This window comes from Megachile rotundata, chromosome 13 (genome assembly GCF_050947335.1).
Source record: "Megachile rotundata isolate GNS110a chromosome 13, iyMegRotu1, whole genome shotgun sequence".
Lineage (NCBI taxonomy): Eukaryota > Metazoa > Arthropoda > Insecta > Hymenoptera > Megachilidae > Megachile > Megachile rotundata.
Genome location: NC_134995.1, coordinates 15,803,234 through 15,829,811, shown reverse-complemented (window position 1 = coordinate 15,829,811; position 26,578 = coordinate 15,803,234). Strand labels below are relative to the sequence as shown.

General features: G+C 41.9%; 1 protein-coding gene across 6 annotated transcripts in view; it reads right to left on the bottom strand.

Moving 5' to 3' along the window:
- The window catches only part of rdx (BTB/POZ and MATH domain-containing protein rdx), a 70,885-nt gene that overhangs the window by 3,805 nt on the left and 40,502 nt on the right, over positions 1 to 26,578 (bottom strand). For 2 of the 6 annotated variants that reach the window (XM_076539047.1, XM_076539049.1), the window contains 4 exons: positions 7,307 to 7,451; positions 1,598 to 1,734; positions 879 to 1,030; positions 54 to 193 (listed from right to left, as the gene is read on the bottom strand). In XM_076539047.1, coding sequence (XP_076395162.1) covers positions 54 to 193; positions 879 to 1,030; positions 1,598 to 1,734; positions 7,307 to 7,451 — 574 coding nt within the window. Of the gene's footprint in view, positions 1 to 53; positions 194 to 878; positions 1,031 to 1,597; positions 1,735 to 7,306; positions 7,452 to 21,446; positions 22,082 to 26,578 lie in introns of those variants that run through there. The other 4 variants (XM_003708498.3, XM_076539048.1, XM_012297994.2 and 1 more) reach the window with 4 other exon arrangements.

Genomic DNA, 26,578 nt, shown 5'->3' with positions numbered 1-26,578 from the left:
TACGTTCAGGGTGAACGACACTTGTAAAATTGGACAAGTATTAAGTAACATACAAAGGTATATACCTCACAGAATATCGTGAGTTTATCGTCGGGCAATAATCCGTTCGCTTCGTCTAACAGGAAGTCTCTCCTAATGAACTTCTTGAAGCCCCAATCTTTACCCTGGACGAACCTGTAAGCACGTTGGCTCTCTGAAAGCACAAATGTACGAGGTTTATTTTTAATTATTCATTTTAAGGGATGGAGATTTTTTTATCTCAACGGATCGTGGATTCTTAGGTTTAACTTAAGCCTCAGAGACTAGTCTCGAGGTTTTAAGGATTCTTAAAATCTCAAGGCATAGGTCTCAGGGTTCCTAGTCTGTAGGATTTTTAGGTTTTGAGGTTCATGGGTGCAAAATTAGAAGGTCTTAGGATTTCTACACCCTGGAGTTTCTATGCATTAAGGCTCCTATCCTTTAGGGATCCTCGATTCCAGAATTCTTAAAAATTAGAGTTTCTGAGCTTTGAGACATCTATGCTCTGGAGTTTCTAGTCTCTAAAGGTTCTAATCTTCCTAGGTTCCAGAATACCTAGGTTTCAAGGGTTCTAGATCCTCGGAGGACTTTTAGCGTTTACTTTTCAAAGAATGCAATGAAAATATAAATAAGACAATTAATTTGATATAATCTTGTTATAAAGCTGTATTTTGACTGACAAACCTATTTGAGTTCTACTATAAATACTAAATGTGCTCAACTTGTACAGTTAGAAAATGGAGAAAAAAATTATCTGGATTCAACAAATATGTAATGTACGATTTGTCAACGTGAAGAGACAAAAATGAAAATCTTTAAAATACCCTGCATTGCATCCGTTTCGCATGATTCAGACTTACCCATTGCTTTGGTTTCTTCTCTTTTGGCATTAAGAATAGAAAATTTGAACTTTGCTCTGACTTCGGATTTGTTGCACGAAACGAGAAGGAGATATAGAGACAGGTAGTCTTTGCTCTCCTCATCCAGACCCTTAGGATTCACTCTTAGGCACCTAAAATCAATTATTACCGATGATGTAAATTCCTTTTCATTTTTCTATACCCTAGAGCTTTCGTTAACGATCGCTTTTATTTACAGAAATGATTAAATTTTTAATCGAGTTAGTTTTTTAAGGACAAAGGGCTGAAGGTATGTCAACGACGGAAATTTGTTACTTTGCAAACTTGAAACTATACGTTCAAATTTACAAATTAAGAAACTTTATTGCATATATATTTGCACAACCGTTTATCGATAAATCAACGTAAAAATGCTGGAAGTATTAATTCGATTATTGCAGGTGTTATAATTAGTAAGCAGCCTTGGCTACTAGCTATTCGTTTTTTATCAACAAAGTTAATGATCGAAGTTATGTTCGAGACGATACCTCGCAAAAAATCATGTATACATATATGTACGTGTGTGTGTATACAAGTTGGTATGCAATGCAAAGAATCTTAAACAATTTTTTTATCGAAATAGTTTTTAATTCTGCACGCGTGAAAAAAAGGAAAAATATGTTCAGGTGGCGGTCGCGCACGCGCAACGTAATAGCCATAATCTTTAGCCGCGACCTTACCATTTTAATTTATCGTTGGCCCCAGCCGAGAACGTGGACGACTTCAGCACTTCTCCCATCTCCTCGCGGCAAAAGCTGAAGTTATTTATCGTCCACATGTAGCTGAACTTAACCACCTTCACCTGTGCACATAAGACCTTCAAATGCGACACCACGTCAGAATATATCTCGTGGAAGCTAGCTTAATCTATCTACGCTAAAGGCTACCTAAATTTTCGTTCGAATTATTCCTCTATTATTACGCCTTTTAACAACGTACCAAGGTTCTTTTCTTGTTCAATTACCATACTCGTTCACAATTAGAAATTCTTACCCAATTAGATCTGAAGTGTTTGAAAATACATGTGGACATTTAGCTCATTGGGTATCGTATTGGGTACCTCTAGAGAGGATATTCATGGATATTGGAGATATTTGGATACTTGGCAAATCAGAAATACTTGACTAGTTCCAGTCTGTGGATTCTAAGAGGTTTGGATACCTATTTCGTTGTCATAATTCGAATAAAGCGATCGTTGACGAATTTCTCGTCCCAATTTTCCTCAGAAACCGTCTCGAAAATAATTTTGAAATCAGAAACTCCGCCAACGGTCTATTGTCAAGTTCGTACAACGTTACTATTAGATGATAACGAAGAATGACGCACGTACAATGTGTACGTCCTTTTGAAACAACGCACACGATTATACGTGTGTGTACACAGCATACACAGAGAAGCGTTTCCACGTCCTCGGATATATTTGTTCGCTAGTTTCGTCCCGTGATTCGAAAACAAGAGAAAGAACATAGTCAACCGTAGAAGTTCTTTTCGAGAGGAAGGTTCGTACGACTAAATTGATCCATGGCCTTGTAAGTTAGCGGACAGACCAGTTGGGAGAAGTACTACAAGTACGATAGCACGTGCTAGAGAGAGGACAGAGAGCCAGGGTCAAATTGAACTTCTATCTCTTACGTAATTACCTTGAAACGAAAAAAAAGCGCGGAGAGAAAAAGGAATTAACCTTTACGATGCACGTTGTCGCTCTTCAAATATGCACCAGGGTTTCAGATGGCATTAAAAGTCACTCTACGTTTCGTTACAAAATTCAACGTTCATTAACATTTTCAGGACGATTAATTAACGCTTACTTTTTCATGGGCTGGAAATTTTAATGGGTTTCGGTCAAGGTGGAGATATTAACATTTGGAGGATTTATGAATAATATATAAGAAATAAGAGACGGAGAACTTTTAAACACAAGGTTTTCTAGTAAGTTCAGTAGCCCTATTCCTACAAATTCATATAATTCGATGTCCAATATAATTTTTATCTTATGCAACTAAGAAAAAGTCACCGATAATCGGTTGCATAACGAGTTGCATGAAAGGTGGCGAACGGTTCCGTTTCGCGAACTGTTTCCGTTTGAAAACGTGACGAAGACACGGACTTCCGACTGACACACGGTTTTCGTGAAAGGTGGACCAAGTAAATGGAAGACGAGGGAAAAGATAGAGCAAATAGGAGGTGGAAGAGGAAGGAACCGAGGTCGAGCCTCCAGGAGTCAACGATCCCTGACGTCACGTCTGTTCACGACCTTGGTGAACCAACTTGAGATCAAAGTCGAATTCTGGTTGTCTAGAACCCTTATCGTCCATGTGGAAGATATTACAGTAACCTCTCGATCAAATTTTCATCGAATCTTTTGATATTAGCTGCATCATGATTTTAGATACAGATTATCTAGCAGAGATTCATGAAACTTATAAAATATTTCAACAATAATTTACATAATAATTTTTTATTTTCCACGTTTATCGAACGTTTCGAAATATCTGAAACTTTTGTCCAACATTGATAAACTCGTTTGATCTAAACGGGTTAACAGTTGAAACTTGGTGCGCTCGCGTGTACACACCCGGGTTCGATGATCCTCATACTTTGGCGTGACCTTCGGTGGCTATCTCGTAAGTTCAATGTACGCTTGTTGTACGTGTAATCTGGTAACCAGTTACATCTTATGACGGTTCACGGTTGGAAAATGTTTCTTCATTCCATGTGAACCATGAAACTCAACCTTTTTATGGATCTGACTTGCACGTTACGATGATTTCGTGGTTGCTTGGTTCACAAGCTTCCTCTTCTTTATGCCGTCAGATTTTTCGTTTACGGTACACGTTTCTCGAGAATCGTATTTTCTTAGATCGTACGGTTACTTGGTTCTTTGTAATTATCAGCAAAAATTCAGCTTACTAGTTACATGATTTATCGGACTTATCAGTAGAAGATTTGTGCTAACTCATAAGATCGGTGTAATTGATAAAATGAGCGAATAGATAAAATGGGTGACGCGTTATTAAAACTCGACTGCTCTACACATTGAATAGCATTATTTTTCGAATCTAATTCCGTATCCTCCACGTAATAGTACGTGTTGGACGGTATCCAAGTCTGCCTACACGTTTGATTGATCCCCTCGAATACGAGGTTCATGTGTATTCCTTTCGTTAACCACGGTGCTCGCACAGTGACCCTCTATTTGTTACGTCAGAATTGCGGACGACAATGCTGTAAAATTCGATCGGCAATTACATCGGGCAAACAGCGTGGAATCAATGTGTCGTTTTCACTACCAAACCGGTCATCAAATGACTGCTCCACAAGTTTCTTATTATCAGGTACACATTTTGTTAAAGAACATTCCTTGAAATCAGTATTGATTTCTAACGAGATAAAGAATAAATGTACTAGTTTACGTTTCATTGTTTGTATATTTATTTTTCAAATTTAACTTCTAAGTATACATGGTAGGTTTAGTATTAAACTTGTCTACTTCTACCACCAAGCTCCATTTCAAATTTATTAAATGTTCTGATCTATCTATGAAAATTCACGAGAAGTGTTTGTAGCAATTAACGACGAAAGAGATGAAAAAGATGTAGTGTCATCTGCCAATACGCAGATACTGTTAACCGGGTCTCGGGTACTGTTAAACTATCCAGGTGGGAGAGAATATCGATATGATTCGTTCGTTTCCTTGGAACGAGGCAACGAGGAACCAGAGGTGTACGGTCGATGGCCCCGAAGTCGTTCAACCCGCGATGATCGCTCATAATTGTCCTTGAATCACGCGTTTCATGAACAAGCTGGGTCAAAGATCGGTGTCTCGTTGATCACGGACAAACTACCCAACTATCCATTTTTGTAATTTACGCAGCTCGTTTCGAGTGAGTCAGCTGATTCAGGCGCTTCGATTATGGCTGAAATAAAATTCGAAGAAGTTTCCTCGAGAAATCGGAATAAACAACGTTTCGAACCGACAGATATCATTCATCGTTCCAAGGAGGACTCGTAAGCTATTTCGAGATGAAATAACATTCTGCAGAGGCTCTTAGCTGCATCAAAGAGATTTAACATCGACTGTATTGGTGCTCGTAAATTCGTTATAAACACTCGAACGCCTTTTAGCGCTTCGTACGCACGTGGATGTTGAAACGATAATTCTCTTTTCGATATTCTTTTGTTTCGTATTGCGTCAGAGGGATTATCCTTCGGATTCGAGGAAGTCGTACGAGATTTTCATAAAAATGTTCACATACAATTTAGAAGGAGATTTTAAAAATTGAGAAGACTTCCAGAGGTAGAAAGGTAATTTCTGAAAGGGTTTCTACTCGGACATCGAGTAACCGAGAGGAGCGAGAATCGGCGGAAACGATAGGATCGTCGGGAAAAGGCACAAAGTTCATCGTCTTCGGTGTGTTTCCGCATAGAAGAAAAGACGACGGTGCGAGAAGGACGACAGAAGGCCCGGTCGACGCCCCGGGAGTCGTTCAACCCGCGGTCGTCGACGATCGGCCTTGAATCACCCGTGCCCGTTTACGGGAGCGGCGTGCGCGGGTTCAAGCAGCAGACCAAGTCGAGGCTTCCGGTTGAATCCTGGACACGCTGCTCGAGCATGCACCTACCTTACAAAGGTAAACGATCGTTCCTGAACAATCGGTCGCGCGAAAATCGATCTACGGTTCTTCACCCGAACAGGTGTGCTCGCGTCCTGCTGCGACACGTGATTCGTTCTGACGCGAACACGTGTCTCGAGATACGCGTAAATCAGAGGCGGTAATCAGATGGCTATCTGGATGATTCAGAACGATAGCGTCAAATCTATCTATCGTTCTATAATTGCCGATCTGTTACAAAGTTTCGAGCAACTTGTGCACAATTTTTTTTTTTAAATATTTCATGTATTACACCTTGATGTACCACTGCACATGATTAAGATATCGTTCCTTGTACCTTTACGGTTCAAAAAATTCTTCATTGAATTTTTAAAAAATATACGAAACTAAATAAATAAGAAAAGGAATAAATGAATAAGAAGTCGTGTACCCTGAGAGTAATTGAGGGAGGTGGGTGTTTCGGGCATAAGGTAATAGTACCTAAGCGGGTTCGAGAGCGTGAAGCAAAACCGGGAGCGTATTTGTTGCGGTGATCGAGGAGTACTCTCGGTTTTCAGGAGAGCACACGGTGACTGGAGAGACCCCTCTTCAGCACCGAATCGAAAGTCGATTCGTGCTCCAGTTAACTTTCGTAATGCACGCCGATTTCGCCTCGTCAGCAGCAACCGAGAGCCTGGTGCAGCAATCGCGCGCGCACCATCGCCGTTCAATCTGTCGTAACTCGCGGTAGCGGCGATCGATGGGCTCGATAAAAGCGTAGAAAGCGCGCTCGAATTACAGCCGAACCTCCATTCTCTCGCAACCTGCTTATCAGGGTGTCCCATTTGGAAACTGGCCATGGAATTTGAAAATGAAATAATTTGCAAAGGCCACTCGGCTTGGGATCAATTCTGATAGGATCCTAGATCACGTTAACCCCTTGCTATCTGTCAGATGAGTCAGTCAAAACTAACTAAACAGAGGTACAAAATTAAAACTCAGGAAAAAAGTGGAAACTTTCTGGTATCAATCGTTGAGTATGCAAATTGGATCTGAACTTCAAAAGCGTATTCAAAGTAAAATTGATCACAGCCAAAGTACGTCAGACTCTTGAAAATAGCGCAAGGGGTTAAATCTCCGACCCGAATCTTTCCAAATGCCTGAAGATGTTTCGAAGTCGATTTGCATGGAAGATCGATTATGTACGAGAAAATTACACGGTCCAATATCCTTCTGGATCATCGATTTCGACCAACTCTTCGTCAATATGATCGTCCTCGTGGTTGTGCGTGAGAGCACGCGCTCCTGGCGCTCTTGTTCTATTTTTACTACTCGTCCCCTCGCGATGTGAATGACCTGCAACTAGATATCTCGCTCTTCTTCTCTCCTCCCTTCCCTTCATCTCTAACTCACGCATGGAAACGTTTCGAGCTTTTCCCATGAAAATTCGCGAATTCTATCCTAGAGTCATTGGGACTCGTAGACGCAATAAGGAGGCCTTCGAACCCTGACCGAATTTGCTATTAGATCAAGTGGTTCTTATTTTGATTTCTGAGTCGGTGGTAGTGGGATTTCTTTAGACAATTCTGAAGCTTTGAGACTATGGTAAATTAAAGTTTGCGAAGTCTTAATGGTAGGGTACCTATTTGCAAACTTAATATTAACCTAAATAAGCTAACCCCTAATGTACTTCTTCGGCTACGCCATTAGGAACCTTCGAGGTTTATTAAAAAAATAAAAGAAAAAAAGTTGTTAAAGTATCAAAGTTTATTCGGAGAAGAATATGGAGGTGCGTACCTGCGTGTAACACCAATTCTCTGCCACAGGGGTGTTCACTTCCGGTGGTGGAGGGCTTGGTACACGACTTACTGCCATACTACTGCTGCTGTGCAAGTTTGAGCTGACCCGCGACGTTTGAGGCGCACAGTCGCTCACCGCAAGTCTGTAACACAAAAATACACCTAAAGATTAGCAGGTTATTTTCAGTTCGCGTGGTCTTGCTAAAATTACGCTGTTTTTTCTGCCCGGTATCACGATACGAACAAAATAATTACAGGACCAAACAGTTCGATAAGGCTTATTCGCGAATACGAGCCTATAATTATTTCTAATTCGCGACTTCGTGAATGGGAAGGTGTTTCAACTCTTTCGGTCATAAATGAATGAAGTCCTCAGATAAGGACTTGAAGGATTGAAGGACTCATCTGTAAATAACTGTCTGGTATTCGAAGATAGTACCTTATTTCCGAATTGCTATATTTTAATATTTCGATTGCTAATGCAAAAATGACTAACGTTAATACTAAATAAAGTTAGCAACATTAATGCTGATCAATGCTACTATCGAAGATGGAAATAAGTATCGATGATACTAACACAAAATCCCAGAAACTCCGTATTTCCATCGGTTGACCTTACCGCAGTCATTTAAAAGATGGCGAACGAAAGGAAGATAATATCGAGCAAATGGAATGAATGTAGAGGTCGAACTGATCAAAAGATTCGTTGAATCGTTGAAACGAAGGTCAGTCGACGGTTGATCGAGCGGCAACAACACGTGAACGAGTCTCGGAGGGGAGCCGAAGAAAAGGGGTAGATGAAGGAGGGATGCGCGAGAACGAGCGGTGGATAAGGGAACAGCGAAGGCAGAAGAAAGAAGAAAACTAAAGACGAAAGAAAGAAGGGTATGCAGGGCACGCGATGGTACTCACGTGCGCCAAGTACGGAACTGTTCGAGCATCATCGAGTCGAGTACATTAGCCTCGCAGGTTCATCGGACCTGCGAAGCTTGCCTCTAGCCATTCGAGGAACCGTGGCTAGTCTCGTCTTAACCTTTCGACTCTTATCGACCGATCGGACAGTCGATACTTTGACACGATAACGGAACTGAATCGGTTACGGCTCTGGCTGAGGATACTATCAAGTTCAATATGTTCTCCGGTCAATCGCGATACGTGGAATTATACCTTCTTGACAAATTTTGCAAGTCTAGATTTATACGAAGAACTTTAGAAAAGGTATAGCTTTTTGAAACGTCTCGAAATTTTGAAGCTAAATCGGAATACACTGACGTATACCTACCGAGTAAAAGGAGACGCGTTAATCGAAAGGGTTGCCAAACGACTGCGACACCGGATGGATTAATATCAGTGTTTATCCCCTTCCAAAGAACAATGCTTCCGGTTATATTAACAGACGTAGGTGAACTACATATTCGACTGTCAGTACGCGCAACAGGCGTTCGGACGGAAAAAGAATACATGGTTAGCCACGATACCGAAAGAAGGTAAATCCTCTTTTGATAACAAGTTTATCTGTCTCGAAACCGCATCCGAAACGGATGTTGTGTGTTTTCCAACGAAACGTGATTGTATGGAAATTATCTTGTTCGAGATTTCCCCGAGCATTTAAGAAACTAAAAATAAATTATGTTAACATTCAACTACCATGAGTCAGCGACATTGGACTGTTGGTTAAATTCTATTACGTATCACGTTAGCTCAATATGGAACTACTAATGGTTTCATAATGACTGAATTTGTTAAATAAATTCTACCGTTTTATTTCTGGAAAGAGTTTGTATATGCGATTTAATCCTGATAGGAGATCGGGTATTGAACGATCGAAAAACAGCTTCATTTTCCCCTTTCACTTTTCAGCAGGCTCTTTGTGAGCGGCAAAAGTATACGAGCAGATAAGAGAAATCTCGCGATTACGTCGCTTTTACCTGACTGAAACGCGATCGAATTAAATGAAAAAGGATGGGAAATTCGTATCGGCCCGGTGAAAGACAATTCGAGAAAGTACCTCGCATTTCCCTCGAGCTGGAAATCGACGTCGAGTCACGAAACGGCGCAACATCGTTTTTTGCCAACGAATTTAATTTTCACAGAATGTAGCCAACTTGGAACAACTAAGAAATCTTAATTTCACTACGTTCATCGACTTTCTAATTTTCATCGGTTTCTAGCGGCTTTACGGTTTTAATAGAACATGATAAAAAGGTGATTGAAAACCATTCCGCTAATTTTGAAAATACTACGACAAATTATTTAATACGAATATCGTTAACGTCGATACCATGGATAATGAAGGAAGTAACAAGAGGGCAAATGAACGTTAAGATCTTTGAAACGGTAGAATACCGTGATACATCCATTCGTTGAACCTCTTATTCGTCGACATGTTAACTGGCGCCTTTTGCACCATGTCCCCCGCCATCCGTTGATCTAACTTTCACTTCCACGTTACTCCCACGTTTTGCGCTAGATACAATCAGAAGCGTCGAGCGAAAGGGGAAGAGGACGCAATACGGTCTTTCGAGGGACATTTTCGCCAAAGATAACGATTTTATCTTAATTCCGAACCACTTACTCCACGAAATTCGTGTATCAGTTATCTATGCAAACAACAATAAAAAAGCACGACTTAACGCACATCTGTTACAATTTACGTAAAGAAATTTCTAGTCCATTAGAAGTTAATTACCGGATCTGCACGAAACAAGGAAAGCAATTTACAGTGGTGATTTTGTCAATCGAGCCAACTGATTTCGAATCTGTTGAACAGCGGAGGCGTGGGCCAGCCTCGAGAGCCCAGGGGAAAGTAGAACAGTGTTCACTGGTGAAAACGAGGAAGTTAGGTGAAAACCGCCTATACCAAGTCGAAACAACGCAATTACAGTGAACGAACGTCGCTATGTTTCTATGGAATCGATTTTACGAAATCCCTTTTTATTCTTGCTACTCTCTGGACTTTCGTAACTCTGGTCCACCTCTTTCTTTTCCATCGTTCTGCTCCGCGGAACAATTCCCCACCGAACAAAGTTTCAATTTCAAGAACTTTACTTTTTCAAACAATATATTTCTTTCGGGTAGTTTTACAACGTTCTTATAGTAGTAATTTCAGACTTGCGAAAGTACAAATTTTTCGTTTCGATCGTCGACAAAGAGGGATAGATAAATATAATAAATTCGCGTCGATTGGTCACTCGAGGTTCGTGGTTTTATCTCGTTCCGACAGAAACGGGGACGATGGAAGACGGGAAACCCGAGATCGTCGACAGAAATCGGAAACCGGACGAGGCCTGCCGCCGGAAAACTCGCAGAAATTCCCCACAGCGAAATGCATCGATCTGACAGCGGAGAAAAATGGAGGCAGACCTCTACGTTTCACTTAAATTTCAATCGGAGTATCGACTAATCGATTATCTCCTATACGATTCACGATTACAGATAATCGGGGATTATGGGATAGTTGAAGGTCTCAGATAATACTGCCGTATCAGTGCCACACCACTTTCAATTAGATAAACTGATTACGATCGTCATTATAATATATTCTATCTATTACCGTTCTTTCTATCGAAATATAACAGGCACAATTTTGTAAGATCCCTTATATCGTTCAAATGAAGCTTTAATCCCCTAAGCTACAATTATGTGGACAGTCATATACTGCTACCTAATTGTACCTCCAAGTAAAAACAATCGAAGAAAGTTAACCCCTTGCATTATTTTGACGAGTCTGACTCTGACGCACTCGTACCTCGGCCGTGATCAATTTTACTCAAATTTTGAATACGCTTCAATTAGGAGTTCAAGTCCAATTATAATTTGTATAATCAACAATTGAATAATAACATATTGAAATAACATTTCAATTGTTTTGACTATTTTAACGTTGTAGCTTAATTGGGCAGTTCTGACTGACTTGACAAATAAGTCATAGTGCAAGGGGTTAAAATGTACTTGGTTAGAATCGGAATTGAAGTAAAAAATTGCAGCGAAAATATATTCGAGTGTCAAGCGTGACATTGCAGGGGTTAATCGTGTTCGATCGATCCTCTACGTAAGAACCGTAGGATATTCTTTAAGCAAGAAGCGTCGATAATTCGCAGGCGAGATGCTGTCGGTCGATTTTCGCAGCACAGTCAGTAGAGGAGTAAAAAGAGGGGCGAAGTCAAGGCTGATGCCTGGCGCAAGCTGGCTGTGATAAGACAAAGGCTAACTCTCTTCAAGGGCGCCTTGAACGATGATTTGGTCGCGCGAGCATTTCGCACGCGGCAAGTTGTCGCTAACGATGACCGGCGAGCAAAGGCGAGCAAAGCGTGTTGCTGGAAACTCGACGCAGAACGAGGAGGAGGACATCGTCGAAAGAGAAGAACCAGTCCCGCGAGCCTTGGCTGTTTTCACGCGCAGGGCTCATGTCGTACGATAATACTCGATAAAAGCAGCGAACAGAGCAGAACGGTTCATCGCAGTACGTGCCTCTGTATTCGCTGACATTGAGACTTTAATGGACACGTGTCGCGAAACAACACCTGGGAAAATCATACGTATGAGTGATATGGAATGGGTCAACTGGACAACCGCTCTTTACTTATTAACCCTTCCGATGCATGACTTACGCCTTCGCGAAATTTCGTATATTCCTATCTCTAAAATATGTAAAGAATGACTACCATTTCAAATTCTAACGTGGACTAATTCGATTTCTGAGTTTGTGTAATTTTGTTTCGTGCCGCTATATGCAGGATGAGACACCTAACTCGATTACCTTGAATAACTTCCAAGCGATGAGTTATACAAGAAAATGGCTTATACGAAAGTTATTATAATAAAAGAATGTGGTCGTAGAGGGTATTTGAAGATCAACTCGGGATAAATTTTATAAAAAGAATCGCGCGACGAATGATCGATATTTTGAATATAAATAGCCGGAGAGTAGAAATGTCATTCTTTGAAACAAGGGATTATTTTTGCAGTTGCATTAGCGAATGCAGGTACATAAATATTTTCGATACGGGTGAGATTGTTATGCAAGAAATAATTATATTTCGCTCTAATCATGATATAATATTTAAAGTACAAACTAGTCTACTTAATTTGACTTTACAAATCTGTCATTGATTTCGATTTAATATTTAGTAGTTGTAGGTGTGATGCAGTGTACAAACGATACCGAAAAACTAACAGCGTTTCAAGAGAATTACAATACTTTCCTAAATTACGCGACGAATGATATCATCGTGGAATTTTTCCGCAACTAACGCGTGTACACGAGAAAAACATTTGAAGGTACCACAGGGGAATATCGTATCGTTTGATATCATCGTTTCGCATCGGATCGCGTGATTAGGCGCAAAAGTTATGTAAACCGTAGATAAACTACTTACTCGTTCATCGTTTTCCCATGATAAAATCGAGCTGTAGGAAAGCCGACCATAGACGTCTGATCGAGGACGTATACAGACGATGGCGTTTCCTAAAAATGTATATCGTTACGATGCACATTAGTGTGATCATTTCAACGAACGCAGAATTATCGCTAACGCATTAAATTAACAAACTCTCTCTATTTTCATCGAATTAATAAAAATTCAATCAAACACGATATCACAAAGTACAGGTTAAGCTTACATTCAAGATTAATTACAAATCTTTTAATTAACAGTACTCCGAACTCTTGTACAATGAAAAAGCGTATTGAATTAATATTGTTACGTAGTCTATTATTCGTCGCAATTACGTACTCGTGCTGTGTTTCCGTGATGGCGAGAGAGCTAAAGATGGACTTTCAAAGGAAGTAGTCGTCATTCGATCGCCGTTCACGATTTTCAATGTCAACGCGTAAAGCAGAGGCGCTGCTGCACGTTTGCTCTGTGCAATTAAATTCATTGATTTTTAACGACACGGAATAAAATTCACCGCTTTATACGACTTATATCTATGTACCCAATGCTCCCAATAAACTATGTACACATTAACACGTAGATCGAAGATGTACATGCTATCTATGCCTCGTAATACGACGCACACGGTGTGTCTTACGTTCCATATTAAACATGATGCATTCAATGACACATTCGATACGTTCTATCTTATCTTACGTTCCGCATAGAATTTAATAGAACGTTCCATGTTATCGATGTAGTTGACACACCGGGTGCGTCTTTCTATACAACGTGTGACGCACTTGGTGCATTCTATGGCTTGCATAAAGTATAATGTACGCGTATATTATGTTTGCATAATGTAATGACGCAGTCTGTGTACTGTATACAACAGATGACGTACCGTTTGCGTCTTACTATAACCAACGACGCACCCCGTGCGTCCTACCTTGTGTCAAAGTTAAAAACCCGCCATCATAAGGGAGTTAGAATTAAAAGAAGGATCAGAAGGGTCAGAAAGCGAGGATTCGTAAGGTTGAAGATGACGAAAAGCGAGCGTCGAAAAAAGGATTCCGTGGATGTAGGAGAGTCTGGAGTCACTCCGGTGGCTAATAAGACGGCTGTAAGGGCCCATCTGGAGGGAATGGACCTCGCAAATTGGCCGTGAGGCCCAAGGTCGTCCGGTATATCCCACGTAGCGGGGCCAGTGGCCCCTGCTGGAACGAGTCGGGGGTCCAGGGAGCTTCCCTCTGCCCTTGGCAGGATATAACGCGACCAGAGAAAAGAAGCCCTATGTGGCCCTAGAAGGACGACCGAGTCCTGCGAGTCCCCGCTACCCCAGGTATAAAAGAAGTCCCCCAGCTGTGCCCGGTAGAGAAATCTACCTTGGAACTTCTCTCGAGGGAACATCCTCACAAAGGACCAGACATTCCATGTTAAAACGCTAAACATTTCGGACAACCTGGCCCTGAATATTCCTTCAACTTTCTTCTACAGAATTTTATTCTGTAACCTTGTAATCTTTCTTTTCGAGATCTACGAAAAATCGTAACGAGAAGTAAATAAGATCCTAAGACCCCATTCTCGTAGCAAGGTGTGATAGGTTGATCGTTCAATTTCCGGGTAATTGATAACGGTTCGATAGCTCGTTACCCGAACACAACGCGTAGAGAGGTTCGAAGACGGAGAAGGAATTAATTCACCGAGTTAATTGTGCAATTAGTCGGTGACGTTTGGCAGAGGTTGAGAAGCACTGGAAGGAGCTTTTGTCCGGCACACGGGCCGGAGTGTAATTCGGGTTAATTGGAGAACAAGAGAGAAACTTTACGCTGAGCGTGGAAGCTCTGACTTAGGTGCTTTAGCCCTTGGCTTCGCAATTTTCTCCGTGACGAGAGAAATTCCCGAAACGACCGTTTAAACTTTCTTTTTTTGTTCCCCGTGCGGTTTCGTTTTTGGCCAACACCGAGACGCAACTTTCGAAAGATTTAAATTTCCTTTTTTCTTCGAAGGAAAGATACAACGTGACTAACGTCCTGTTCCTAATAAAAGTTTCACAATCGCAAGGTCACTTCGCGAGCTAGCAAAAATCCAACGAAACCGAACCGTTCACTTTCGATTCGAGCAAACAGACCCGAGAATCCTTGTGACCATCATCGACAAACTATTTCACCGACACACCTGAACACACGAGCACACCGACGAACGAGCCACCTGTCTAGTTCAAAAGAGCCGAACAACTATTGACACTACCTACGTTCTGAAGGTACATGGAACAAAGACGGAACCCTAAGAAAAATATGGAAAAGTATCCACCCGACAACGGTTCGAGATAAAGAATCTTTCTGAGGAAACAGTATTGTGTACGAGTGGTGTTTGTAGACGCGAGGGGAATAAGATCGAGGGTGGATAGTTTTTTACAAAGGCTGGTTTAGGATCTTAACCCAAGGGAAAGGACCGGAAGGTTATTTCAGCCTGTTTCTCGGTACACAACGATTCTAAAATATTCTTTACAAATCGAAGTAACACGCAGCCCCTAATTCGTACTTTCCAGAGTTTTCAGTGTAGTAAATGAATTTATCGAATAAGCGGTTCAGAATTCCACTTACGCGGTAATACCTATTACAGTTCAGAAATTGCCATCGGCGTAAATAGGTAGGGAGCGAACTTGCTCCTCTCCCCTATGCAAGCTGTCTCTCGCTCGTTTTCAAGAAAATCGAATCGACCCAACAACTTTTCCTCCGCTTCGACCCAAGATAGCTCTCGGAGCCCGCGACTAGCGCACCCCAAAAGGGGAAAAAGGACCTCCAAGAAACCGAGCAAAGGGTGTATCGCCCTAACCGCCCGACACAGAAGGTCGAGGGATATCCCTGTCGAGTGAAACGAGTTCGTAGAAACGCGAGGCAGTTTTTTGGCCCGGCGAGAGCTTTTGCATTCCACGAAACTGGCCTCCTGTCCCCGAAGGGAGGCGAAAAGCAAGGGAACATGCGGCCCTGTACCCTTGAAACCGAAGGTTGCCTCTAGCGAGGGACAACCTTCCTTCCTTCCTTCCTTCCCTTCCTCTTTCTCCTCCGCCAACCCGGTCGCGTCCGCCTTTGTGCTCGGCTTTATTTCATCGCGCACCGGACATCGATTGGCCTCGACTCTCTCGTCGCGATATAATAATAGCACTGAAAGCGATTTCCCGACTCGTCAGCAACCGTTAACGACTCGTCCCATACGCTGGACACGGTTCCGGAAGATCCTTCACTATCCTTAAGGTAACAATTTCAGTATAAAGGGATCACTCCCAAAGAAGTTTCCGGCTATTTCGATTTTCCTTTCACTTTGTATAACCTACACGTACCAATGTACATCTGTTGTAATCTGATGTCTAAAGCATACACTCGAAACTCTGATACAAATCTTAGTGCTCCACACATCAGGTGCGTCTTGTAGTCTAATACAATAAATGATGTACCGTGCGAAGTCTTATCACGTGTGTCTGACACAAGGCATGAGATGTGTCTCATACTATGTGTAGATAATGTGCTTCCTTTGTTAATGACGCATCAGGTGCGTCTTGTGGTAGGCGTCCAATACAATAAATGATACGAGTCTCATCCCATGCGTCTGACACAAGGAACGACGCACCAGGTGCGTCTCATGCTAAGTATAGACAATGTGTCTCGTTTCAATGACGCAACATATGCGTCCTATACACTGTATTTCTACTATCTCGGTTGCAAGAGACACACTGTGTGCCCAATATAAACCAGTACGTCCGGTATAACCGACGAATTTGCAGAGGAAAAAGAACGAAGCGAATAACAACGAGTAATGAAAATGTCCAGTTGTCGAACAGAAGGTTCCTTGAAACGCATGAACTCCAAATAGCTCTCAAGTACGTTTCTGCGTGGATGAAGTGGATCGGTGGGACTTTTCACGTGACGGAGGGGAATGGAAGCGGAGTATTACATAAACGACTAAACACGCAAATAGGTAAAGGTTAATTCGTTGCCATGATAAGTACGTGACGCGAGTCAGGTTCATTCGAACGATGACGTTCGAGATTGATTTTTATTGAAGAAAGAAGTATATACGAGTGTTTGATTGGGGCGGGGTTTGAGTCAGGGGTTGGTTTTTTTTCGACAGCGCAAAGGGACAAACCGAGTATGGGGCTTCATCCTTGGGTAGAATTTAGGCGAACCTAGGGAGCGAGTATTAGGGTGGAGGGTTACCGAGGCGTGCAACTACGATGAATAGATTTTAAATGACGACAGAAACGATCGATACAGCTCTCGATGAGTACAACACGTGCTTCAAGAACAAACCGTGTATAATCCGCTCGAATTTATTCAAGCCGAATTTATGATTCATAGCCATTCTTCGGGATTCCTTTATGACAGGATTAAACACTGATGGTCTTTAATTCCCTCGATTTTCCAAGCATTTCCTACGATTATATTTCTATTTATAAGAATGTTATAATCCACGATTTTGTGATACGGTAACTGAACAATATATCAGTTACATCACAATGATCAATAGGTCGAGGTTCAGTTTAAAGCAACTTTGATATTACATAAATTAACTAGTTATTCAAAAGCTTCAGTTAAATGATGTAACGTCTACTTTTCGGAGCGAAATGTAGAGACAGTCAACAACCGCGGAAGTTAAAAAAATGATTAGAACTCGCAACTGCAATTAGTATTGCAAGTGTCATAACATGTCCTCTCTTCCTTCCCGGTCTTTTTTATTTCGTGACAGAAATGTCAAGTCCTCGATGGATAACATTAACGATAACGAGTGTACGCGTTATGCAATATGATCGTCCGATATCGTGACTCGTCTGAGCAACCTTGAAATATAGTTTTCGGGAAAATAATTTCGCAATCATACAATTTTTCTATTACAATTTTCCATCGTTATCGTTACAACTGGACATTCAATTTAAAAAATTTCGTAAGTAATAAGCAAAATTTAGTTCTGAAGGATGAAAGTAATTAATGGGAAAGTAGGAAATGTTTGTCCGTCAGAAGATGGAATGACGAATGTTTTACAAGATTTTTAACCTTCGTCGTGCGATGTAAGTTTTGCGTATCGTTGATCGCGTTAACGAAGCGTGGAGGACACGAAAAGATCGATAGCATTTCAAAGAAACAGGTGTTCTATTTCGAGCAAATTCATCACCTTGGACTAGAATATTGTGAGAATTTTCTTCTTTCTTTGACCTTGCCTAGATTGTAAAAGTATCGATGAATAACCGAGAAATCTTAACAGGAATTTCTACCGCAATACGCGTCTTCGTCTTTTCTATGTAAATGTTCACGTATAAAAAGTTTAATTTTCAGCCAGAATCTCGATAACAGACAACTTCGGAATTCATTAACACGTTCAGAGCCAGTGAGGTTTAAAATTCTTGTCATACAACAGCCTCGTCACCAATTTACATTCTGAATTGTAGAAAAATTCTACGTTTCAACTATTTACTTAAAGAATTACAAATTTCTGCGACGTTAATTTAGTAAAAGATAGAACAGCAGTAGAATTGCATCATTATTTGTACAATTGTCATAACTAATAATAGCAGATTATAAAGTTGTGGTTACAACTGTAAACGTTATCAATTAACTGCAGCTATAATACGCATTTACGTAAAACTTCAGTCTAAAAGCAAAATTACCGGAACTTTGTGAAAAGTGGCGATAGTTGTCTGTCGGAGCAGGTATTTCATATGAAGATATCGTTCATTCGATCGATTGATCGACACTTATCTACCAACGGAGTATTGGATATGCGTGTACGAGTAAGGCAACGATAGTCGACCAGCTGCGTGCTAGGGGACAAAGGACGCCCAACATTCAAAGCGATTTCTGGCTTTGTGCGCTCGTAGCGAGAAAATATTGTGACGCAAACGTGATAACGGACCAGGCAAGGTCGAAAGCTTTACCGATTCATCTAACTCGGCAATCAACACGCGTTACACGTTGAAAAATTCTATCTTGCTTCAAATTTCGAGTACTTTGTACGAAACTAGCTTTCGTAAGATAATTTCTGCACAGTCATACGAGATAAACGAATTAGATATCAATATTTTCTGGTGAAACTGTGACGTAACTGAAAAAGGAAAAACACGAAGTTTGCCTTCAATTTGAACTGAAGCGGTTAAAATGTATCATGTTTTCAATATAATTAAAATATATGCATTATCGTCTCGGACGAAGAAACGCTAAAAAGACGAGTTATTTTTGCGATTGACACGCGAGGACATATGTTTGGCAAATATTTTCTCGAATGTTCAAGGATCCGAGTGGATTTAGATTCATAATATTTTCTGGAGATTCATATACCTGAAAGTAACCGCGATCTTGTTTGTAACAAGTATATGTTAATTCTGATGCCGCTTGTTGACTGAAGTACGTTGCAATTTTATTGTCGGATTATTCAGGATATGAAGTATTATTCTCGAAAACTAAACTTGTCAACACCAATATTTTTAATAAAAAACAGCTATAAAAGTATTATAGTTTCATTAACATAATTCAAGGCGAATTATTCGACGTCCTACGATCAATCAATGTCGAGGGAAATTACATTAAACACTTTGCGATGAGAATTGATTGACTCACTCTCTTTCCCTCTCGAGACCCTCCTATAAGGACACACGTCGCTCCAAGTAATTCTCTTAACATTAAGACGCATTTGACGCCGGAGAAAAAAGCCTTTACAATAATTCTCCTTAGTACTTTTTCTAAACAAAATTCATGGCGAAAGAATATTTAAAAAATGACAAGGTTACCGATAAATTTATCAGCATTCGAGAAAGGTCAAACGAATAAGCTTTTCATTTATCAAGTTTTAAAAAGAGAAGGCTCGCATATATTCGAAATATTTATTTTCTTGCGCATCCACGAAGGTGTAAGTTTGAATTTTGATCGACGTGAAGTTGGCGTTTGATTTTACAATGCCAAGGTTATCAGCAGGTACCACACAATCGTGGCCGCATTCATTAAATTATAATTATAAAGTCGAAGATCTGTTTATAGCCTCGTGATTCATCGCCATTGGCCGATAGCGTTTCTCTCAGCAGGAAGTGTAATGAGTAATAGCCCTCATCGAGTAGTAGGTCTATCGGTGAAACTACTTAGCTAGTGCACGCCCATTTGCCGCGCGAACGACCCGTACGACTTCTCGAACGATTGTTTAATTCGATACATTCAATTACTAAACGTTACGTACGCTCCCGACGCGCTGCTCCCCCTTATGTTCGTCTCGGACGAAATATCACAATAGAGGCCTTCATGACGATGTCGAAGCCTGGTCTCGAGATAAACGAACGGTTCGAATCACAAAGAAATAAATTCTAACTGTCGACAGTTAGAATACAAGGCAATGTTGTTTCGAAGGGATACGAGGATTGGTAGAAAGCTTCATTGCCAGTTCTGTCACGATTCGATCGTACACGACACACATACATCTACGTGTACGGTAAAAGTGTAAAGTTTAGTCAATGTTATACGCTTACTAGTCAGCTAGTTTATGCAAGATTTTAGCAAAAGTGTCAAACGTCCATTGTTCAACCGCTTCGCGAATAAACGATGTACATATTCAAAACCTTTCGATATCTTAACCTGATCTAAACTCATTAATCATTTCACGAATATCCAGCTCCTGAGCACGAAGGAAGTGCATCGATAAAATATCGATAACTCGTTTCAAAACATTTTTACAAAATCAGATATGAACGCGTATTTGCGAAACTTTCGATTTCATTGCTTGCGAATGTATCTACTTATCGAGTGAGTAGATATAAACTATTAAACACGTACATTTATATTTCGCTGTACACCTACGTACATAGGCTGCTTACTGCACAGTATCGTATAATTAAATATAAAAAGCTCTAACGGAGAAAGTAATACTTGAATTAAAATTAAATTTCACCAAACGGTGCACACGATTATCGTTTACAACGAATAGTATTTCTACGGTTGCAGAGAAATCCATTTCTCGACGCGAAAAAATAATCCTAACCTATACACGGTCGAACAGGTCGGTGCGAGGCTGTCCCAAGCACATGTACGCGCGCGTGCAACGCTACCGTTCTGTATCGAAGAATTTTCAGAACACAAACCGGAAGATAAGGCCGCGTTAATGGTTTCTACGTTTGAATTCCATCGGCCACGTATTCACGGTCAAACGTTTCAGTATAAAGGCAGATTGTCGAACCGTGACGGAGCCCGCATCGTACTCGGAAGGTCGACTTAACGTAAAAAGGTATATTAACCTTGACGTCTTTTCCTTCGCCACGCAAGCGACTTGACCAAGAACTTTCAAACTAATAACGAGCACGACTGTTATACGCATCGCGTCGAAACAACGAACGGCTATGTAAATATACCGACGAGAGTATAAATCTGTTAAATCAGTTGACTATAGTTATGGCAGGGATGGGTCGTTGACCACTGCGCACTCTATGGTAGATACCGGCATCCGTGGAGGAATATATTTCAAAACAAAGGGACAACCCCGGTAATATTCGATAGAAAACAGGTCTTTCTGTTCCATATATATTGTTAAGAAATATAAAAAAAGTCTTGTAATACTCTGATAACACCGTGTTCGAAGGTAAATGTGGTGAACGATATCGGTAGTAGGTATCGGATCAATAAAGACACTTAATAAGACGAGTAAACGAGAAAGGAGAAAGCGAATACATCTTTGGAGCAAAGACCCACCCTAAACGCAACGACGAGGTTGGAGTGTCGAGTGGAAAGTACGTACCGCGCCAGCGCCATCCTGACATGAGATAATCCAGGTCCCGTAGGTGTCGAGAGCAACGTATCCAGATCTGGAAAGAATGCTTTATCGCCGACACTAAATCCCACTGGACACATGCGCGTATATTCCTCGTCCTCGAACACGCGAGCTCGTCATAACTTCCGGGCTGGCTTCGAGGAGCCTCTCCCTAATTTCCTTCACTTCGATTTTCTCGAGTAAACTCGTGGCGTCCTCGCGCCTACACGTAGCCAGGGATTCTCTTCTTCTCCCTGTCTCTGTTGTATCACTTGTCACTACCGCATTTTCACTGCCGTGTCTGTGACGACTTCGCGAGAGAAAAAAAAAGGGCCTTCGCGACAGTCAATTACGACGGGGACGGTTATAAAAGCTGCGACGAACGTGTGCTCGACGGGACGTTGAGAGGAGCGCAATAAATACGGCGAGCCGACAATAAACGAGAGTGAAAACGGCCGATTTATCGAAATAATCAACCTCGCTCTGCCAGCCGACCGAATTAATCCGTGTGCGCGTGATTAAGGAGCGACTAGAACGCCGAGAGCTGTTACGTCTGCTCGGTACACAGTTCGCCAATCACTGCTCCAACTCCGATCACGGCGCTGGCTCGACTGAACTGAGCTACTGAGCGTTCATGAGTCCCCACCCCTCTGGCCGCGGCCTCGTACGATTTCGTTCAGCGTCGATCGTTTCCGTCGCCTTTCGGCTCCGCTCGAGCCTTTTCGCGACCTCGTGCCGTGCTAAAACGACGGTTCACCGCCGGGTACCCCAAGGCTCCCTCCTACAGGAAACACTCCTGTTCGGGAATGTATGTTTTCTGGCATACTCCTACGAAATTATATCAACTATCACACGTAATACCGTCAAAACGCTTCCTTGACTAGTTTACGTTCACTCCACGGGTATATTCTCGATTTAGCGGCTTAAAAATACTATCCAACTACGCTTCTAATTTCTATTCTTCGACGATGCACGCGTAAGTTCGCGTACTTCGAAAAGAACAGAAAAGAATTATTCATTGTATTCTCGAATAATGTGATCTTATCGATACTGGGCTATGAATTTAGATTTACCATCGATACTCATAGACGCATGAAACAGACTTTCATTATTTAGGGTAAATTTAGAATCGTTTTTAATATTATAATACACACAAACATTGCATATATCCTACGTATTTCGATACGATACAACTGCATAAAGATCTTCGTTCGACCAATTAATTTTCCGACAGACTTTGTACGGCAGATGGAGGACGAATATCGTTTATTCATCGACGTTTGAGGCAGGGTAGAGCTGGCGTTCGCTCATTTTTCAGTAGGATTCCCTGCAGACAGCAGGAGAGAAGTACGGCACGCGATGTTCAGAGACCGAGGAAGCGTCGACGCGGAAAGGAAAAACGAGAAAGAATAAAAAGCATAATAGAGTTTACACGGTACTTCTGGTGCGCTCTCGGGGCGAATGAGAACTCAGGGACGTTTTTTGAAGGGGGTCAAGGGTACCCCGCGCCCCCGGGGCCGTCCTTATTAACATTGACCTCTCTAGCTCGAAATCGACAATCTGAAAATTCCTTGCTAAAAAGCTTTCTGACGCACAACAGTCCCGCTTTCCCTTCCAGATGTTTGCTCTTTCGAGCAAGCACTATGGACCGAATCGAACGGATTCTGGACCCTAATCTCGACACTTGTAACCTATTCGAGAGTACTGATTCTCGACGTCGAAATGATGACTTACAGATGGGGGATTTCTACAACTTCGAAAGCTGCATTTGTGTGTAGGAGAATCGAACTCTAAATACGATTTTGAAATTTCTACTTCTTTATGAATCTCCAAATCGAAAAGAAGTTACGAGCCGTGATGAATAGGCAATAAGCATAATGATATTTCGAAAGTACTTCTTTTTTACCTAGTAAACTCATGGTCTCTTTAAGAAGATACATACTTTTGTACCGATGTCTGTTAAACGCGTCACTTCCTGTTACTAACACGAATCGAAGAATCAATTTACCTGGAGAATTTTGGTGATCGTTCGATGCCACTCACCCGTCGATCATTAACGGTTCGGAGGAGCGAACTCGATCACAAAGGAAGAGATCGACGCGTGAAAAGTGTGACGAGTTCGTTCGACGAATCTTGTCTTTTTTTCGCGCTGCAAGTGACCCCCGTGTTGCAGTCTCATTTCGCGAGCCGGTATTCTCACAATGTCACGACCGTCGTGCGTGATTCCGGCACGACGTTACGGTCCCATTGACACCGACCACAGGCCACCTTAAACACACACAAAACATTTTTCGTGACCTCTTTTTCGCATAATTCGACGAAACAGAGGCTTGTTCATCGTTTCCGGTGACACGAAAGCACCGATACAGGCCAGCACGCCTGACGAATCGTTCACACGTTCTCTATGACATGTGCTGGAAATATAGCGCAGTCGTAAATTTCATCGATATATGGCACGTGTTTCGACCGATTCGAGGTGATTGGTTGCTGATGGTACCAATATTCTATTGTTGATTCAGCACAATTATCCTGCCATTCTACACTATATCATTTTTGTACACATGTTTTATATTTCCGTAGATCTTTGATATCTATGTTCCGGGATCTGTATCTTGTTATACTCGAAATCCGTCAGAAAAATAGCATAGAAAGTTTTCAGACAGACAATATAGCCAAGAGCAGAAGCAAAACGGCTGTAAAGGGCTCATTGTTCATCCCTGTCGTGACACTCATGGCGATCCACGTTACCAGACCACGATCCCTGGACGCATTGGAAACACGGACAGACTTCTTTCGTGTCGCTCCAGGCAGTAACAATGCATAATAATACTCGAATGGGCCGTATGAATTCAGGTTCTGGCATGGCTCGCAAATAAGCCTACCGAGAAAGAGGGAAGAGCCGAAAAAAGAAAAGAGGAAAAAGAATCAGCGAGGCTTGGCTGCGAAGAATACGTGAAATGGAAAACGGAGAAAGTTTGTCGTAGCGCGAGAGTGGTCGTAAATTTTTGCCAAAAGGGCAATCCACGTCCATGAGAATTTCGAGGGTCGTAAAATAAAAAGTTTGTCAGGGAATTTTTTCTTTTTAACGGGACTCAAGTGACTAACAATTTTGAAAATTTGAGAGTTGCTAATATCTAACCATATTATGGAGATTCGGTTTTACTAGGTCTCTACTTAGCTATCCAACGTTTCTCCTCGTTATCTATTTACAAATATGATAATACAGCAATTGGTATCTGCACGAGCTAAGAGACTCTCTCGTTGCTCTCTTCTCGGATGGAAATTTCCAAGGATCCTTTTCCCCTCGATCCTCAGGGACGTGGCTCGAAATCTAGGGTGTCCGTTATGACTTGTACTCTCCCAGAGAAAACGAAGACAGAGCAACAGAGGTCTTTCTATCTCCGGGTACCATCGACAATACACACACCGGGTGTCGAGCTTGAGTTTCGGGCGTTGTTCCAGTTTGGCCGCTAATATCGTATAGAAAGTGCCAGGGAGGGTTCTTGTACCGTCGAGAACGGAGGTGGAGAAACGAGAGTTCGTGGAGATGGTGACTGCTCAGTGGGGTAAAGGAGAGAATACTGCGAGACGGAGAATCAGACAGCGGGAGAGAAAGAGAGAGAGAGCGGGAGAGAAGAGGGGTTCAATGTGGAAGGTGATTGTGTTAGAGCGAGCGAGGTAGAGTGGAACGGAGGGTTCAGACGAGGTCAGGTCACGGGACGAGCTGGTGCTGCTGCTGCTCTGCTCGGTCGATAGAACGAAGCTACCACCTATGCCCCACACGATACACCATACTAACTCGCCCTATGTCGAATTAACACACGTACGCTTCGCGATCGTCGAACTGCCGGGCTTAACCTGTTAACCGAGTATGGCAGATGCGTTTGTACCAAATACAAGAAGCTACCTAAAACGAATTCCCATTCGACTACAGATTCGTAGAACATTTGACGAGTTTTCACCCACTGTGGGTTGATGGTTTACGCTAAGTATCAGAGTTTTCAGAGCATCCAAAGATTCCTAGAGGATCTCTAAGCTCCTCGTAATCCCTCTTTAGTTTCCTCGTAAATTCTCTATGGCATCCACCTCCTCGGTAGGTGCTTGATCTACCGACGAGTTCATTATTCTAAACATTCGTATACAAAAAGCTATGAAATGGTCGATGAAAATGATCAATAGTTGAAAGTAAAAAGTCAGTAGCGTAAGAGGTAGAACGTCCGCAGCTTCACACGTGTCGAACTGTCGGACTTCCTCGTCGACGGCGTCATGGAAGACCTCGATAAGGTCGCGGTAAGGATTCAGAAACAGCATCGTCATCGCGAAAGTGTATGCTCGCGAGGCGGTCGAGCGAGGCAAATTGGAGGAGCTCCAAGAGATGCCGGTGCCAGACGATGAAAAAGGAAGCTTCAAGATCGCGACGGAAACAGATGGATCGCGTAGACCTCTAACGAACGGATCGATAACGCGTCACGGAGCGTTGCCGTCTATCGACGTCCATTGATTCTCGCTTGTCCAGAGAAGGAATTAGCCGATACGATTCGATCGTGGAAATGACTTTTACGATAAAACGGAGTCAAAGTCAAGACGGAGATCTGACACGGACCTCGCTCAACTCGGTCAAGGCAGAAGACCGTTAGAGCTCACAGGACACACTTTATACGTACGAGAGACGCGTGTATCGCACTCTCGACGAGCACGAGTATCGAAGATGACGATCGATCGACCCGCGTTATGATCCACTTCTATATTATACGCGTCCTTGCGTGAACGAGCAACGGGAATAGAGTCGGCTCTATGCGCGCGTTCGACTGTCGTGGGACAAGTAAACTACTGATTGATTAAATAGGCAACCGCTAAGCTTACAACTTCTATAATCGATACGTTCCAAAATAATCCTACACTTCCACATATGCTTTAGATGTCCCTAAATCTCTAATATATTTGCAACTTAGAAAGTTTTAAACTTTCGCACAAATGTATTAGAAAGTCTAATATCGATTGATTTATTTTTAACAATAGGTTATAGCACACTAATTATCCAGCGATTAACTGTGTGGAGTAATCTGCGATGCGAAAAAACGTAATTCACCGAGAAAGAGATCGATTGTGCGTGGAATAAG